This window comes from Leuresthes tenuis, unplaced genomic scaffold (assembly GCF_036924035.1).
Source record: "Leuresthes tenuis unplaced genomic scaffold, fLeuTen1.0.hap1 SCAF_16, whole genome shotgun sequence".
NCBI lineage: Eukaryota > Metazoa > Chordata > Actinopteri > Atheriniformes > Atherinopsidae > Leuresthes > Leuresthes tenuis.
Genome location: NW_027325370.1, coordinates 14,424,123 through 14,442,208, shown reverse-complemented (window position 1 = coordinate 14,442,208; position 18,086 = coordinate 14,424,123). Strand labels below are relative to the sequence as shown.

The 18,086-nt window shown below is 39.0% G+C and overlaps 1 protein-coding gene across 1 annotated transcript in view; it reads left to right on the top strand.

Moving 5' to 3' along the window:
* The window catches only part of mib2 (MIB E3 ubiquitin protein ligase 2), a 37,130-nt gene extending 33,766 nt beyond the window's left edge, over positions 1-3,364 (top strand). The window contains exon 19 of the mRNA XM_072366252.1: positions 478-3,364. Coding sequence (XP_072222353.1) covers positions 478-719 — 242 coding nt within the window. The 3' untranslated portion in view covers positions 720-3,364. The remainder of the gene's footprint in view (positions 1-477) is intronic.
* The last annotated feature ends 14,722 nt before the right edge of the window (positions 3,365-18,086 follow it).

The window sequence follows — 18,086 nt, the reverse complement described above, 5'->3', positions numbered from 1 at the left end:
ACTTTCATTAAAACTGACTGAAAAGCCTTTTCTGTTTTTTTTTTTTTTGTTTGTTTTATAATCTACTTCTACAATGTGAATTGTTCAGTTGATCTATTTTTATTTTGCTAGCAGTTTTGTGGCTGACTCTTGCAGTTAAGTTGGTGAAAGAGTTCATTTCAAATTGCCACGGTTTTTCAGAGTGAACTGGTGCTAAATTATCAGTGATCACTGCTCTTGAGGTGTCAGTGAGACGCAGATTTTAATTGTAAATGAGAGAAGCTGTGTGGGGGATGCCAATGAACCACTGAAACGATAAGAAATTTTGAGCCGTGCTGCATCCACGTTCAGTCGCTTCAGCTTTCACCTTTTGTTATCATTGACCCAGAAGCACAATTAGGCAGCAGCCCAGTCTCATCTTACACAAGACTGCATGGCTTGCATGAAATTCTATTGACTTGACTGAAATTGACTCTTGCTGACGGCCTCCATCCACAGACCAAACAGAGGTGGACTGCAGCCCTGGCACTGAGAACTCGGAGCAACACAACCTGTTGGAGCAACTGCAGTCTCGCTATCGCCAGATGGAGGAGCGAATCACCTGTCCCATCTGCATCGACAACCACATCAAGCTGGTCTTCCAGTGCGGACACGCTTCCTGCATTGACTGCAGCGCCGCACTCAAGACCTGCCCGATCTGCCGGCAGACCATCCGTGAGCGGATCCAGCTGTTTGTCTGAGCCTCGCTGCTCTTTAAAAACCCAAAGATGATGTAGGAAGGGGCTGCAGAGTGGGGCTGGGAGGTGGGGCAGCTGTTAGCTTAAACTGCCCCATACCTGCCTGTCACACCCTCCTGCACCCGCCCTTCCCGTGATCGAACATTCGCTCAGCCCATAGGTTGCTTCTCTGTAAGATGCTGTGTTACATCGCTGAGAGCTCACTGTGTGTTACGTTTTGGTAAGTTCCCTCTCGAGCAGCGCAGACAGAAACACGTCGATCACTTTGATTTTATTTCCAGTGGCAGAACTGATGCTTAGCTGAGCCTGAAAGGAACCAGACGAGGCAAAGTTGTGAGGTGATGCTGCCACTTTGAATCATCTGACTGGTAAGATGGGAGAAAAAAAGGCCTCCACCTCTTGTTTTCCTAACTCCCAGCCAGCCTCAGTTTATCTTGTAATTGGTCTGATCTTAGCTGCTTTAATTGGATGTCTGTTACCCATCATCCTCTGTGGCATTCTTGCCTCTTCTGTTTACAAGGCTGCACAGAAATCAGTTCTCGTCTTTTTGCTCCTCAGCTTGTGAATTACATTTGCTCTCATTTTTATCAATCTCTTAATAAACAGTGTTAGTCTCTTCAGAGAGAGTTGGTATAACTAAAAGCTCTCTATATAGTCCCCAACCACTTGTCTGTATGCAAGGGGAAATACACATTATATATGCATGGGTATATGCATAGTGTAAAGCTGAAAATGACTGTGTTGTCATGGCTGATATGTGGTTGTTGTTTATTTTTTTTTCTCTCTGGTTACATTTGTGGTTTTTAATGTATCTACGAGTGCAGATTTTTATTTATGTGTGAAAGGTGGTTTTACCTATGTGATGTCCTTTTTCAGTTGGTGTTTGCTTGGCAAAAAAATGTTTGTTTCTGCTGAAGTTCACCCCAAGCCTATGTCCTCTACTCAGGGTATCGAATCATTGAAAGCACTTGGAATATCCATAAATGTTTTAAGAGCCCCCTCCCAGACACACACTCACATACCTTTACAGAAAAGTGTATATGATGATATTAGCGGAGGGTAATAACCAGCAATGAATCTTCGTCGTGAGACGACTGTTTGCAGAGGAGACAACATGCAACAGCATGTTTTCATCCAAAATATGCTAATAAAAGCAGTCAGAGACTGCATACAAGGCAGAATTAAGAAAAAAAATGTATCCAAATATGGCTTAATGTCTAAATTTGATATTTTCTAAGTTGGTTCGTGCCCCATGTGTAATAAACTTCATGGAAATCCATCAATAACCTCAAGTATTTATGCTAGAACACTGACAGACAGATAAGCAAACGAACTGGCCCGACCACAGAACTGTCAGCTTTATTTCTGTTTCAGTGTGGACTGACAAAAATCATGTTTGTCTGCTTGTTTGTGTCTGTTGCTGGGCTCACTATTTAAAGGAGGATAATCTTTTTTTCGTTTGTCTTTTTGTAATTCCACCAGCTGTATTTTAAGAGACAGACTCAGAAGGGCAAATGAGCACGACTTAGTCGCGCTGCCTTCTGTAGTTCAACATCTACCTTCCCAGTAGAGTCTTGTCTGGAGAAATCCCACCCGTTCTCCTCTGGGCTTTTGGATTGTACATCATCTTCATCCTCTCTTGTGTGTTGATGCGTTTTCTTGAAGGGCTTATGCATATGAGAAAAAAAAAGTTGTGTCTACTTTAATCTTAATTTAATTTTGATTTTCTACACTAAACTTCCAGTGACGGGGGTTCTCTTTTTCTTCATTAGATCCCAAATTTTGGGAGAGCCAATGTTAAAGATGTACATTTGAATGTTGGGAGGGGGAAATGTATCCTGTCTCACTCTGCCTTTTTTATGTGTACTGAAAAAAAAGATGTAAAAGACGGAGCTAGAGGAAACGAAGTGTACCACAAGGTTTACGTTGAGGAAGGAACTTTTACATCAGTGCCAAATCGCATGAGGATGTGCATGGGCATGCACGTCCTGAATTACCTAGACGTACTATGCTAAGCCCCTCCGAGCTCAAGTGAGGGCTCAATTTTTCCAGCAGTGTGAAGTAAACTAAACACTAACATTGTGTTTCATTCAGAATCAGAAGAATTATCTCAGCACAGTTTCTGGTATTCGCAGGTGAGCCAGTGGTGTCAGCCTTCTCGCTTCAGCAGTAGCGCTCTGAACCTCCATGAAAGGTGATGCTGCTCTCAGTCACAAAATATTATCAGTCCTATACGGTTTGGAGCTTTTTACAAGTATATACTTATATATAATATATATATTTATATTTTGTGAGACATTATCAATCAAAGGACAAGTTTCTTACAGAGGTTTCAGCATTTAAGGATTGTCCATTGGTGTTCTAAGTTGATTGGTTTACAGGCAAAGGCAATAATGTTTTAGAAAAATGGGGAAATTGTTTTAGATTTTTCTTTTTTCTCCATTGAGGAGCTTGCTGTGATAGCAGGAAAAGTGTATGTGTAAAAATACTAATAAAGCAGCAAATGTTACTGTAGGTGTTTGTACAGTTCAGCTCTTGGAGTTGTGATGTTGGCCTTACTGTCTATTCCTCCTCTGTTGATGTTATGTTTTTCAGTTGTATTCTGTACAAAAATATTTTGCAATAAATATGGAACTGTTTTCTAAAGACTTGATGGAGCTTTTTGGTTGATTTATTATATTTTTTGTTTGTTTTACAGAAAGTCTACCTGAAGTCTCTTAGACTTTTCCTTATTTCAAGAAGCCGCTTGTTTTATTGGTTGCTGGAAGTGTTTCATCAGTCTGTGAGCTCATTAAAGGGGATTTTAACGGAATATTATCACAGGAGTTCATGTTGTATAGCATTAGCCACCAAGCGATAATAGTCATGCAGGCGGGAGTAGCAAAAACGAAGACAGCGAGCATGTTTTTTCATTCGAACAAAAGATTTTCAAACTTCTCATTTTGTGTCACCTCTTGATCGTCATGACAGTTTTCTTGTTAGTATGACATTTGTTTAGTTATCATGAGTTAAAGATAATGCAGTTTGTGTTGTATGTGACTGTATGGGGCTGTGAGTGTAGGTGGTAAGTATGTTAATACTGAACAGGGCGGAAAGGGCAAGATGACATACCTTTATCCTCTTTCCTATTCTTTTTCGGACATGGAACTTGAGACATTAAAATTAGAGTTTGGTCATAACTGCATTACAAGAAACATCTGGAAACAACATTTTGTCGAGACTCAATAAAAGTCAACAAAATATTTTTGTAAACTGAAATGCTGTTTTGTCTATTTTGTTGGTTCTATGTTGTAAAAAGTCGATGTTTTCTTCTTTGGTGCTCGACATTAAAGCCAAAAACTGTAATAAGAGTGGAGGTAACACAGGTAAGGCACTTTTAATGTCGTGTTCCTTTTGTGCGTGTGTGTTTTCTGCTGTAAAACGATCTGACGTGCTCATTTGTTCCTGTTTTCTAAATTGTGTTGTGTTTTGCACCTCATGACCACCACATCCATCCCTCCATGTGCAGACACACCATGAGCAACCATGTTGGGTCAGAATCCAACACCAGCCGACATACGCAGCAGCTTTTCCTCCTTTTCCAACTCCAAGTTAACAAGGAAATCTAACAAGAGCTTGAAAATGATTACAATTGCTCAAAGATCTATTTTCTAAGATGTGCAGTGTTGGATCATGTCAGCCTCTTTCGTGAGACTGTCGTCGGTTGATGTGAACAGCAGGCGACACATTTGTGTTTCGCTGTAACCAGTTTAGACTGCCTGCTGTCTGAGCAGCGTCTCCAGTTAAAACACTGCTGTGCGCTACCTCTTAGTCCTAATTGTCTTACGGCTCAGATGGCTTTGGTGTATGACTCAGCACTTTAGCAGTGACGTCCACCTTGGAGACAGGATGACAGCTTCGAACACTGGTAACCGCAACAAAGCCATGATGTTCAAACTTCCTGTTTTTAAAGCTTAAAAAGGCGAGCCTTTTAAAGAGTGAAGGCCAGCATCATGTTCGGTTGCGTTAATACCGTGGAGAGAGCTGGACTTCACCTCTTTAGCTTGTAAAACGGATTTGTTATTAAGAGTTACACAGTGTAGTTTTTATGGGGATAGATTTTCAACCGAAATCCAAATATATTCAATTTGCAGCAAAAATTGGGACCCTCTGAGAGCAGATATTGTAGATAAAACATTCTTTTACTAACATAAATTCTCAACGGTCGTTTAAGAAATGTCATAACAGCTTTTAAATTTGTAAAACTTATGTTAATTTTCAATTATTTCTAATAGGCGAATGCATAAAATTTGCTTGTTAAAACACTGATTGTTTAGTTGTATATTTTCACATCCAGAATTATTCATGCTTTTTACTCTAAATTTTAAAATATTAAATTTCATGTCATTTAAAAAAAACAAAACACTTTCCTGTCTTTTTCTGTTTGTGTTAAAGTGCCTTGATTATTCAGACTTTACAATTCCATGTATGATATACAGTTCCCTGTCATTTCTTTCTGTTTCCACATTGTAAAGTAATTCCTGCACGTTTCTCATGCTTGTATTTTATTTTATTTTATTTTTCATCTCCCTTGGATAACATTTGTTGACAGCATGTGGGTGTCATAATGTTCTCTGGCCCACTCAGAAAACCCACCACCTTCTGAGCTTAACAAAAATGGTTTATATCTGTATCCGTGTTCCTATTGTTTTGTGCATTCTGGTGTCAGAGCAGCAGATCTTTAGGAAGGTTTAAGAGCGCCATCTAGTGGCACAAGTAAAGTAAGTGATTGGTAATGCCTCCTGTTGTGTAACTTCTCTGATTATCAAACCAACAAGTCACATTCGGTCAAAATACTCAAATAATCATGAAGCTATTTTCTTGATCACATTAGAGCTGTTTGTCTCACAGCTTTAACTTCACTCACACATTTCTTTTCTCTTGTTTATTGTACTTGGAGCTGAACGTCTGAGGAGTTGCACATCACTGACTGATTTTCACGTGTCCTACAGGTGGTGATCTTGTTTACAGAGCTGATCTCTGATGCTCATGCGAGCATCTTCCTGACTCTGCATCTCTGCATCCACCTCTCCTCCACAACACATTCACATATCCAAGGTGCCGGATTGCTTCCTTACACCTCAGATCTTTCCTCTTCTCATATTAAGAATAAAAGGTTAAAGAAAAATCTTAAATAGGCAACTCTAAATGTTAAAGATGAGAAACTCCTAACCAGGATGTTGATGCTAGGATATATTTGCTGGTCAGAGGTTTTAGACAGAATTATTGGCTTTATACACACTGAAATAAATGCAAATAAACCCATTCTGTATAATAAGGCATTTAGGAGCAGCAGCAACAACAAACAGGCTTTCATATTCAGTTAAAAAAAGAAAAGGAACCATGACTGCTGGAGACTTTTTACACTCTTCAACTGGTGTATATCACAAGCTTTTCTAGGTGTACAGGGGCCAGAGATTTAGGTCCAGACTCAATGCTGATTTTTGAAACTGTTTTTTTTTTCTTGTTTTTTTAATGTTATTATCTATCTTTTTTTTTGGATCTCTTCAATCCACTGAAAGATCCAAGCTCTGTAACACATTTCACTCTAAAACTTCTTCTGATTACATCATTCCTTTGGTGCAGTCACCACCATTGAACAAACTGATCCACTGCTTTCCCAAAAACTACCTTAGTTTCTTTCTTCTTGACAGAAAACATCCTGGAAGATTTTCCATGAATGTTTTTACAAACATTAGTATTGCCAAATGTGCCTTCCTCTTCACCTGTCTTGAGCCCAGTGAGTGAGTGATTTATGCTGAAACCTGACTCTGTTTCTTCTTAGCGCCACTTCTCGGAAGCATCTATGACTGTGAAAACTCTTGATAACATTTTGAATGGCTGGTACAGGGATCTCAAGAGCTTCTGTGGTTGTTGTAAAGCCTTTGGAACGATATGTTATTTTTGTCTCTGACAGCTCTCTTTGTCATTGATATGAAGATAGTGGAAACAATCACCCCCTTTTCAATCAGCATAACCCCCATTCACTGGTTAATGCAGGACACGTGTCCTTTCACTTTGTTAGAACCTTTTTAAAAGGTGTTTTTCAAACACTTTGGACATTTCATTAGAAATAATGATGATGGGCACAGAAATCTTGTGCTTTGAACTCCAGGGGGGTTAAATTACACTTATAAATCATATTTCTAAAAAGGGAAAAGTGCAGGTTGTTCAATGTTCAGAAATAATTAGCTTGATTACTCACTGTGATACTACTTTTATGCTTGTTAAACATGAAAAATGATTACAGTATATTCCTTGCTTTACTATCAACTGCTGTTAAGGACTGGAGCATAATGAGAGACCGTACTGGATATCGTGTCAAACTAATTCTTTGATTTCTCCGCACGCTATTACAGTCTATACGTTGCATTGAAGCCTTTAATTGATGTTCCTGGTGTTTTGTCGCATGTTCCTGTTCTCGTTCTGAAAAAACACTCCAACATAGATGTTAAAAAGGAGAAGTCACTTCATATGGTTGCTGCAAAGCAGCACAGTACAAAACCCCGGATTTTGTTTCAGCTCATTGAACAAATAAATCAGTTTCAGATATTTGCCTTCTTATCTGTCTTTGCTTGATGACTCTTCCTTTTGACTCTGCTGCCAATGCTCTTGTTTAGATTCACCAAGGCAACCGTCCCCTACGTTAAGACAGCAACTTTATCAGCACCGTTGACAGAAACAGGTTTTGTGAGGTGCAGTTCCTGAATATTTTAATCAGTCAATACTTCCAGAAATTTTTTTCCCTTCAATCACACCTGAATAGAAGCAGCTCCTGACAAGTGGTTTGTGTTAAAACTGCTGCCTTCTGTTTTCTTTGCTAACATCGATCGACAGACTGAAACAGCGTGTCGTTGTCATGCTTATAGAATCATTCTGGTGAGATTATTTATTTATGCTGTTGCAAATGAAGTCGATTAGCAGTCATCCTTAAACAGACCTGTGTAGGAAGCCTGACTCTGAGCTGAACAGCAGCCATGTTGGTGTTATTCAGCCATGTGGCACCTTGAAGCAGGATTTGCTGACTGACTCGTTTAATGCTGACTCACATTTCAGTTTAAGGGTTTTGGTAAGTTTTACTGGTTAGCTTTGACATTCATTATATATTTCCAAACAAAAAAACAGGTTAAGCTACGGTAAATTTTCATGTGGATGACCCTTGTTGAACTCTGGAGCACATATAATATATGATCAAACACGATTCAGTATCTTCAGGAAGTCGTTCTTCTTAAATGATTTTTTATTGTTTCCAGGAAGAATTTGTCACAGATAGGCTGACTTCACACGATTTATCTCATGAATGATTTAATTTGATGAAATCATAGCATTCAAAACTGAATGCATTGATGTCCAAATCTCTTAAACCAATGTATTTTTGACAATAGAGCATAGAAGACATATTAAGTATTGAAAGTGACCTTTTACTATTTCACAAACGATATCAGCTAATGTTGAATTCATGTCAAAAAGCTGGGACTGGGACAACAAAAGGCTGGAAAAGTAAGTGGCTGGAGGAACACGCTGCAGTCATTTAGGTTAATTGGCAACTCGTCATGAACAATGATTGCGAATAAAAATAGAACCTTAGAGAGGCCAAGTTCCTCAGAAGAAAAGATGGAGAAATGTTCAGCAGTCTGCAAAAAACTCTCCTATCCATGATCCTCAGGCCCTTATGTGGCACTGGATTAAAAAACAGACACGATTCAGTCATGGAAGTCTCTCCATGGGCTCAGCAACACATCCAGAAATCATTGTCTGTGAGCAGGGTTCACCGTGCCATCCACAAATGTAGGTTAAAGCTCTATCAGGCAAAGCAGAGGCCGTATGTAAATATTATCCAGAAGCACTGCTGTCTTCCCTGTGGTGGTAAAATTAGAAATTTTATTTGGAAATAATGGACTCAAAATCTTCCTCACTGAAGAGGAGAGTGACTATCTAGCTTGTAGTCAGCACTCCTGCATCTCTAATGTTATGGGGGTGCATTAGTGCCTGTGGAACCTCACACCTCACACAGGAAAAAGAGTTTAAACCTGCTGCCTCTGATTGGTTTTCTGTGGGTTTTAGGTTGATTGGTCATTCTAAATTAGGTTCATGAGTGAGAAAGTTTTTCTGTTTGCAGAAAAAAAAAAATTACCAATAGAGAATTTATCATCAATGATAATGATAATGACATTGTAGTTTGTTCTAATTTGGTTAATCACCTTAATGTCCTGAATATGAAATACTGACCGGCTTAAAGCTGCAGCCTGATCTGCTATCCAGTCAGCTGTTTGCTGTAAGATGTGTCATCCTGAGTCAGAAGTTGACATTTAATCCATATAAACTGTACCATAAAACAAACAAAACTAGAATTTGTGTTTGTAAAAGGACGTGTTTTCTCAAAGTTGACTCTAACCTCGCTGTCTGCTCTTTTAACAAAATCATGTGTCCTTTCTGCCTCTTTGCTCTCTGAACTTCACTACTATCAGGTTCAGTTGTTTTTGGTGGAAAATCCCACAAGATTCGGGGAGTTTTCTGTCGCTTACGTTTTAGTACATCATCTCCCAGGATGAAACCAGCAATTCAAGGTGGCTTTGTTTACACTGTCACTAAACACCTGTTATCCCATCAACAAGTTGTACCGCACCAGCCTCTCATCCCTGGTTCAAATCGAGAAAAATCACCAGCAGCTGAACGGTTGCTGAAGATTTGCTGATGCGGTTCATATTATTGATCCGTTTGGCTGAAAGGAGTTGTTGCCAACTGCAGACACAGACTTTTCCCCATAGGAACTCCCATGGGAGTTCCTTTATATTTTGTGGGCATGATTTTACAAAGTCAGATCTTTCAGGTCACACAATTTAATTTGCTTTTTGGTATTAAGCGATACTGAGACGTGAAGTGCTTCACACATGCATTCCATAGACATAATTAACACCTTCAAGCTAATTTATTAGTCCTTTTTCATCTGTCTGACACCTATTACTGCAGGTGAACTTTCTTCAGTTGAAGTAAATGAATAGATAAGAAGCTTTATTTAATTCTAGAGATGATTAGGGTGATGTCTTTAAGCTAAAAGCATAAAACTTACAGCTATGAGATGTTTATTTACAGTGGAGAACCTGCTGGACCTGCTGTTTCTCAACTCTAGATCGACCTGCTTGAGTAGATGTGATAAACCAGCTCTGTTTTTTCATTATTCAAATGAGAACGAAAAGCTTACCTATTTCAGAAACTTTAGAATTGTTTAAGTGTTAAATTTAGTGTGTTAATTAAACTATGTTAACCAGATTGTTTGTAGCAACTTGCTTAATGCTAAAGAGCAATCATTAAAGAAATAATAATACAAAATTGTCCTTATCTTTATGAGTACAAGGATTTGCTGGTGTCAGGTTTCATTTTGATACCTCATTATGCCCCTGTGTCCATAAATCCATTCAGTTCAATTTAAATGTAAAAATAACAACAACAATGTATTAAATTCAGCATCAACAATGCCTTAGATCTCATACTTTTCCAATAGCTTTTCCTTCATTCATAGTTGTGAATATATAGTTTTGGGTCATAAACATGTTGCAACATATGAAAAAGCTAAAGCAACAAGGGACTCAGCAGAGGAGCTATTTAAGGTTTAATGTATGTGCACTCCAAAATACAGCTTCAAATGGATTGTGTTTCTTTGTGACTTTTTTAAACACCCTTAAAATTGTACCTTTAAGGGACTTCACCACCCACACAACACCTATGGTGCTACGTGAACACAGCAAAGCAACCATAAGAGCAGCTGTCCCAGTGATAACTGGTGGCCAATTCTAAAAAACCCACAAACACACTATAGAGAGCGTAATGGGAACTCTAACTAACCACCCCCAACATGCTACCTTAGTTTGAATCCACTTCTAATCATAGAGAACATCCTCACCTGATGCTTAATGCTAACCTCAAATTCAAACCTCAAATCCACATTTTTACTCCTAACCCTAATCTGGATCCCAGAAATATAGCCTACATAGAAATATATATACACTCATAATATTTCAGAAACTGCTTGTGCAATAGATTTAAAGGATAAAGGGGTTTGAATACAGCTTACATTTTACATGATGTGACTGTTCAGATCAGGAGAAGAGCTGTGAGCACCTTGTTTTTCTTTGTATGCCTTGTTCACTCCCAGGCTGATTCTGACGCAACAACCTCCATGTGAGGCCCAACTCTCTGGGTACATGAGCTGAAGTGTTTTTTTTTTGTTGTTCTCTCTATACCTCTAGTCATAAGTTTATTGTGAAAGGAGCTTTAGCAGATCATTTCTATGTGATTCTACAATTGTCATAAAAGACATACTTTCTTCCACCTTAAACTTTTCCACTGAGATAATAAGTGACCTGAACAGCCATGTTTAAGTGCACAGCCCTCTTTTAACTCGCTGCAAACCAGCCACACCCTAATGTTCCTGCTTAACACTTCAATAGCCCACCCATGCCACAACTTGTGAACCCCCACCCGACCCTCATTGTATTCAACCTGCTGTTGTCTTGGCCCACTGTTCCCCCGTTGCAGCAGATTTGTTAAGAAGGTGATCATTACATTTCCTATAGGAGAAAACAGCCCATAGGTGAAGGGGCCCGCCACAGCAGATGGGTAAACTTGATGGGAAGCAGGTTAATTATGGCCTAAGTTCACCCAGATGACATGTGTTGCCTTTTCACTGGAGAATACCTCACCAAATGAAGATGTACAGTGGGATTTTAACGTTTAGACATTGGAAAGCATTGTTTGCAGGAGACCATAAAAAGATTGCAAAACAAGTATTTTCCCCAAACATTTCCCAACCTTTAAAGAAAATGCTGCATTGTTCTTACAGATAATATCAGATCAGTGCCACCTCATGTGCCAAATCATCTCAGTGGATCTCCTTGTTCAATCTGTAGAAGACAAAGGATGTTGTCTTGGTTGTGTCTGCTGCTGAATTTAGTTTTGCATCTTAGTTTGTTGTGAACAATAGGGGGCAGGAAGTGAAATGAGCATGATAGAACAGCCTTGTCTCATGCAGCTGGTGCTGCAGCCACTCAGTGGATGCAAAGTTATTTGCATTGGAAAATAAGAGGGATGCTTTCAGGAGAAGAGTAGTTGACAAAGATCTATGACTGGATTATGATTTTTTTTAACAAAGGTTTATGTACAGGAATATATTTTCTGTAAAGTGCTTTAGAAAGAATGTGTTATATATATCATATTTTATTGTAATATGTGACTTTACCTGTGTTTGTGACACAAAAAAGGATCATTTGTTGAAGTAAAAAATAATTTTATGTTGAAGAGAATGAAAGCGAAATTGTTTTATGTCCCAGCATAAACTACAAATGGTGGAAAAATGGTTAAAAAAAACATCCAGTTTTAACAACTTTTAAACAGATGGCTTGTTTGTTCTGCTGAGCTGCAACAACTGCCGTTGGACACACTCTCCCACTGACATAGTCTGACTGATTTGCTTATGATGCAAATATCAACTGAAGACATGCTACAGAGGAGGGCTGCACGGTGGTTAGCACCATAGCCTCACAGCGAGAGGGTTCCAGGTTCAACTTCCGGCTGGGGCCTTTCTCTGTGGAGTTTGCATGTTCTCCCCGTGTATGCGTGGGTTCTCTCAGAGTCTCTAAAATGGTCCTTAGGAGTGAGCGTGAGTGGTTGTTTGTCTCTGTGTGGCCCTGTGATGGACTGGCAACCTGTCCAGGGTGTACCCTGCCTCTTGCCCGATGACCACTGGGATAGACTCCAACCCCCCTGCAACCCGACCAATGGATTAAGCGGGTATAGAAAATGGATTGATGGACATGCTACAGAGATGACTCACCCCACATGACAGCAAAATTTTTTTTTATTAATTATACTATTGGTATATATATTAAGTATAGTATATATATACTAGTATATGTATACTATTATTCTGAGTCAAATTCGTCAAATAAATCTTGTTTCTTGTTGCAAAAACAAAATTGTTCTTTTCTGCTCAACAATTTACCTGATTCTTGTGCAACACATTCAACTCAGCACTAAAAAGCAGGGAAAATGTAGAACCCTTCAAAGAGGATTAATACACTCACTTAATTACTGCTAGCGGGTTGCTTAAGTCCAACAATTAGGCCATATGGTTCAGTGTAATGTAGCTTTAGCCTAACCTCCTTCACATTATACACACTTTGCACACATCTGCGTGTCTGCAGGTGTGATGTTGTTGTTTGCTGTGAATATCTTTCCCCAGTTGTGTTGGCATAACCTTTTGAAAATGCATTTTCTTGACACAGTTTATGGGTGCTGTACTGTGTTTGCTTCATGTTTTCATTGAACTGTTACAGTTTTGGTCTCAGATAACACTGACTCAGAAACAAGGCTAAATAAACTGATAGTACTTTATTTTCTGCTACATTTCAAATGTTAGAAATTTAGACTCCACATGGCCAAGTTTTGAATAATGAGAAAATTGCATAGAAAAATATTCCCTGTTTGCCAAAGACTTCAAACTGCTCTGAAAAAAAATCAATTTAGGAATTTTTTTAAATGTACAGCATTTGATTAAAAGACTAATTGCATGGCTGTGTCAGACAAACTCTAGCATAGAGCGTAATATGGACTAATCTATTTTAAGATTTCTAAAATGACCAACATGCTTTATTGAGAGAGTTGTTAAACTAGCAATTGAGACCATAAACATTCAAAGAAAAATTTTAATGGAGTAACAAATCAAACTCTTCTGAACTGAGAATAACAACCACTTTGTGCAGAAAAAGGTCAGAAATAAGAAGTGGCGACGCTGTTGCATCCCAATCACAATCATAGTTAACAGGAATTATGGATACACCTGTCTTGCTAATCAAGCCAACTAGCTTGAGCTATCATGAATGATAATTTAGCACTTCTCCCTTTCATCCAAAAAAAAGTCACAGCTGCTGGCAAAAAACAAAGGTGGTAAAATGAAAAAAACTTGAGGGTTCAAAATGATTGCTCGCAAACCAATGGATGACATCAGAGTGGCTATAATATATTCTGATATGCAGTCTAATGCTTAAATCAGCCAGATATTTCATGAAATTAGACTATTTCCTGTTTGAATTCTAACCCAAATCAACATGTTCATAGTAGTTGACACAAAGAGATAAAAGTGATATTCTGTATACGGGAAGGTAACAAATAAGGGAATTTCCCAACATGGTGGTGGGTTGTTTTAAAGTGCAGGACTTGTATGAGTCCATTAAAATAATGAATGCACATGAGTACATTAAAACAAAGCATAAATACTGCATACATGACATTAAGGTAAGGTAATACAGTCATAAAAAGATGTTATTAACAATGTGAATCAGTTGAGAGAAGCGCTGACTTAGATGCACACACATCTTCCTTTCCTTTGAAGTGTGTGTGTGTGTGTTGGCGTGGTCTCTGTCTGCGGTCCCCCCCCCACATGAATAGAGTTGGGCCTTGTGCAGTCGACAGCTGTCTCCTTTGAACGCCCAAAGAAAAAAAGCCTTAAATCCAGTGACCTCCCTCTTTCATGTGTTCATCTGATACCACTCTTCCTCGCCTTACTGTCACTCCATTCAGCTCTGCAGCTTGTCACCACATTGCATTCAACCTGGAGAATTTAGGGATTCATTTGCTCCCCCTTGAGTGTTTCTGAAAGCTTTTTTTTTTTTTATTTTTTAAGGGAAAAAAGTTTAAGAAGAGAAAGAACAAATACAGAAAGAGAGCACACAAGGAGATATCATACATATCTCACATACTAAACACATTACGTTTTATATAAGATTTCAAGCAAGCATGTCAGTTATGTAGACTCTAGTATGGACAAAAAAATGTAGTTGATTTGAGCAAAAAGTTTAAAAATACTGTGATTTCAATTCTTTTTTATATGGTGTTCATAATTTGGAGAGTTCATGCTGGATTACAAGATCATGGCCAATCTCTCTGTAGCCCCAGACCATCAGGATAACATTTTTTGAGTAAACTGATGAATTGGAATTTCATCAGAACTGTAATCTGTAATTTCAGCTTCACGTGGTACTTTTTCTAAACATTTGTTTTTTTTTAAAAAAAAAAAAGACCACTCAACATAGTTCTTTGTGATGTGTGAGCTGAAGCGAAACATGTGGTGCTGCTTGAACAGACTTTTTATTTTGGGGTTACAAAGTCACATCTAAGCAAATTTTCTCTTCTCCTCACGATACCTCCCCTTCACCTCATGCCTTGGAAAAAGAGCCATAGATGAAAGCTAAAAATAGCTCGGAATATTTGGAAGAAGAAATGGGAGTCTTGGTGGTGTGTATGATAACCCGGGCAGTCGGCACTTGGTGTGTCCGACTGCCTCCCATTCACTGAGGGTAATTAGAAAATCCTCAGGGCTGGAGCTGCTTGGCTTTCTGTGTGTGTGTGTGTGTCTGCCAGCATGCCACTGGGTGTGTGTTTAGCCTGTGCATGAGGAGGAAGGGGCCCAATACTGTACCAGGCAAAGGTTTCCACCAAATCATTCTTGCATAACTCAGAGAGTGATAACACCGGTGCATTCCTCTCAACACACATCACAGCTGCCAGCATCTTTTCCTTGGTTTTTCCCAGCTCACATTAAAATACAGTCTGTCTCACAGTACTGAATGAGCTGCAGAGAGTTAGGGTCCTACTGTGAACTTTTCAAGAGGATATAGGACTTAAGTCGACGTTTTTGAGGATTCCCTCTCGGCCTTCTTTGTTTTGATGAGATGAAGAGATTGGGTGATCTTCCGGGCCAGAGGTTACATTCATCAGGAGGTAGGGTCAAAGCTGCAGGTGTTTCCATATCTATTGAGAGTCTTTACCTTCAAACCTGATGGGAAACACACTGAAGAAATGTACCAGGAAGGTTTGTCTCACAAATACACATTTTTTTCATATTAAATCCTTAAAATGCTGCTGTGTAGGTACATCCTATTGGTACATTTTCTAAATCCAGTCTAAAGTTTGGCTAAATGCCAAAGTATTGATTATGAGCTTCTTTAATACCAGCATCTTCCTAACTAAGAGGAAGATGTTAGTTAATAGAATAAACTCTATGAAGACATTGCTTTGTGCAGTGTGACGGCCATAAAACACCAGCATCACACAAGACCAGTGTATACACTCTGCTTGACAAAACACAACCTTTACCTGCACTCTCCATACTTCCTCACCCATCACCCGATGAGCAGCTGGTCTCCATGACACCTGCTCTCCCATAGGCTGTCAAAGAAGTGTATCACACCTCACGGCTTGTGTCTGATTGGCTGTAAGGACTATATGAACCTTCTGGCCTGGCGTCTGGAAACTACAATATTTACAGAGCGGCGCCCAAATCCAAAGGGTGTGTTTGGAGGGTTGTAAAACTTTGGCTGAGAAAGCTGAATGTGTTAATGTGTAGCCCTCTTACCGTGACCCATTCGTGTGGCAAGGAGGCTGAGATAATGTTTAGGCTGGTGGACTTTGACACCCATTTCTTTCTGATTCATACAAAAGAGTGAAATGTGCTGATCATTTACTTACACAGTGAGCTGTCTGAATGAATTCTGTGGACTTTGAGTCACCTTGGGTCAAAGTTGATTCCCTATTCACATAAGCCTAATATTCTATCTGTAGTTTACAGCTATAACATGCAGAATATACGGTATGGCACCGTTGAGTCCTGTCTTCATTCAGTGCAAAACGACTACAAAAACATTCTATGTTCCATGTTATTTATTAAACAGGTGCACTTTTTGCTAATTCTCGTTACACGTTGAGCTGGTGTGTTTCTTCATTGGTGACACAAATACACAGTATGGTCTAATTAGTTCCCTCTACTTAACAAAAACTTTCATCATTGAGCGTTGAGGAACCTGAACATTGTCTGCATGAGGAACAAAAGCCACGGATATATCAGTCATTCAGTTTACCCACATAGATAAGATTAGACTGCAAGCTCACTTACAGTGAATTGCAACACAAGCCAGTCACAGTTGCCGGCAACATTTAAAGAATAACTTCCTTTGAAACCTACACTCAGTGCTGGAGATCAGTTGAAGAAGGCTGACTCTTTTCCTCCCTTTTACTTTTTGAGTGGGATGCTTAAGTATCTTTTTATCTCTTTGCCTCCCTCGCTTCTTAGGTCAAATGTATATTTTGGCCATGGCCATCAGGATTACAGCGGACATTTCCCAAAGCTGTAAATCTTACTTAATTGGATCCTTGTGTTATTTCTTTGCATTTCAGTGGAGTAATTTACTGGTATAAGACAATGATGAGAAACGATGCCTCTATGATGGTTTTATAGAATGAGGAAGAAGAAATTATTAACAACAAAGGTCCATTTTACAGATTTGTTAAGTGACTCTTTGAAAAGAGTCAGTGTCATCTGCTGTGTTTTATGTGCTTGCATGTGCAACGTTCAGCTTCATGCAGCAGCTGCAGTTTGGTAGCAGCTTGATGATCTTCTGTGAACGACGTTTAATGTTTTTTGTGGGAATTATTGGGTTGGTTCACCTGTAGTGCATTAAGCAGAACAGTGTTCTAATTTAGCCTTGTTTGTGAGAATAAGCTGTCTTCTTTATATCTTTTAATGTACATTACAATATCCCTATATTATTACAGACAAGTTTGATAGCTTCTAGCCATTTTTCCTTAAGCTTTTACACTTTTGGAAGTGTGGTGACATGTTCTGCGATGCTTTAAAAACTAAGCAAAAGTGGGCAGCATGATGCATTTGTCATTGCACAAAGGTTTCAGTTTATTTATTCATTTTTTTGTTTAAGCACATTAACACATTTTTGGTCACTTCAGGATATCTGTTGTCTTAGCCCTCACACACACAGAAGATGTGTACAGGTACATGTGAGGATGTCTGGTGGAGGAGGGCTGTGTTTCTTGGTAACTGGTCCCAGTGGACAACCTCCTGATGGAGTTCACCTGAACCCTTTCCCCCCCAGAGATCCTCCACATCATAAACACGTCTTGCATCATTAGCATGACCTGCTGCCATCCTGCAGCCTAACCCCATGATATACTCTGTGGGAGAGATCACACAACATGGTGAATCATAATATATGTGAAGAATTTAAATCTGTCGAATGAAAGCAAAAAGCTTGACAAAGGGCACAGTGAAGAATAATATCAGAAACAATGTCTTAATTTGACTGACATCACACTAACTGACTTCCATCTTTTAACTTACTGCTGTGCTTAGATAGTAAAGGACAACTTAAAGTATAATAAGTGAGCATCTTTTGTCAAAAACTAGTTAAATAAACATGAATTCAGTTCATATTTGTTGGCCTGTTGGGCTTATCATGCCCCTTTATAAAGAGCAGTGTTTGACAC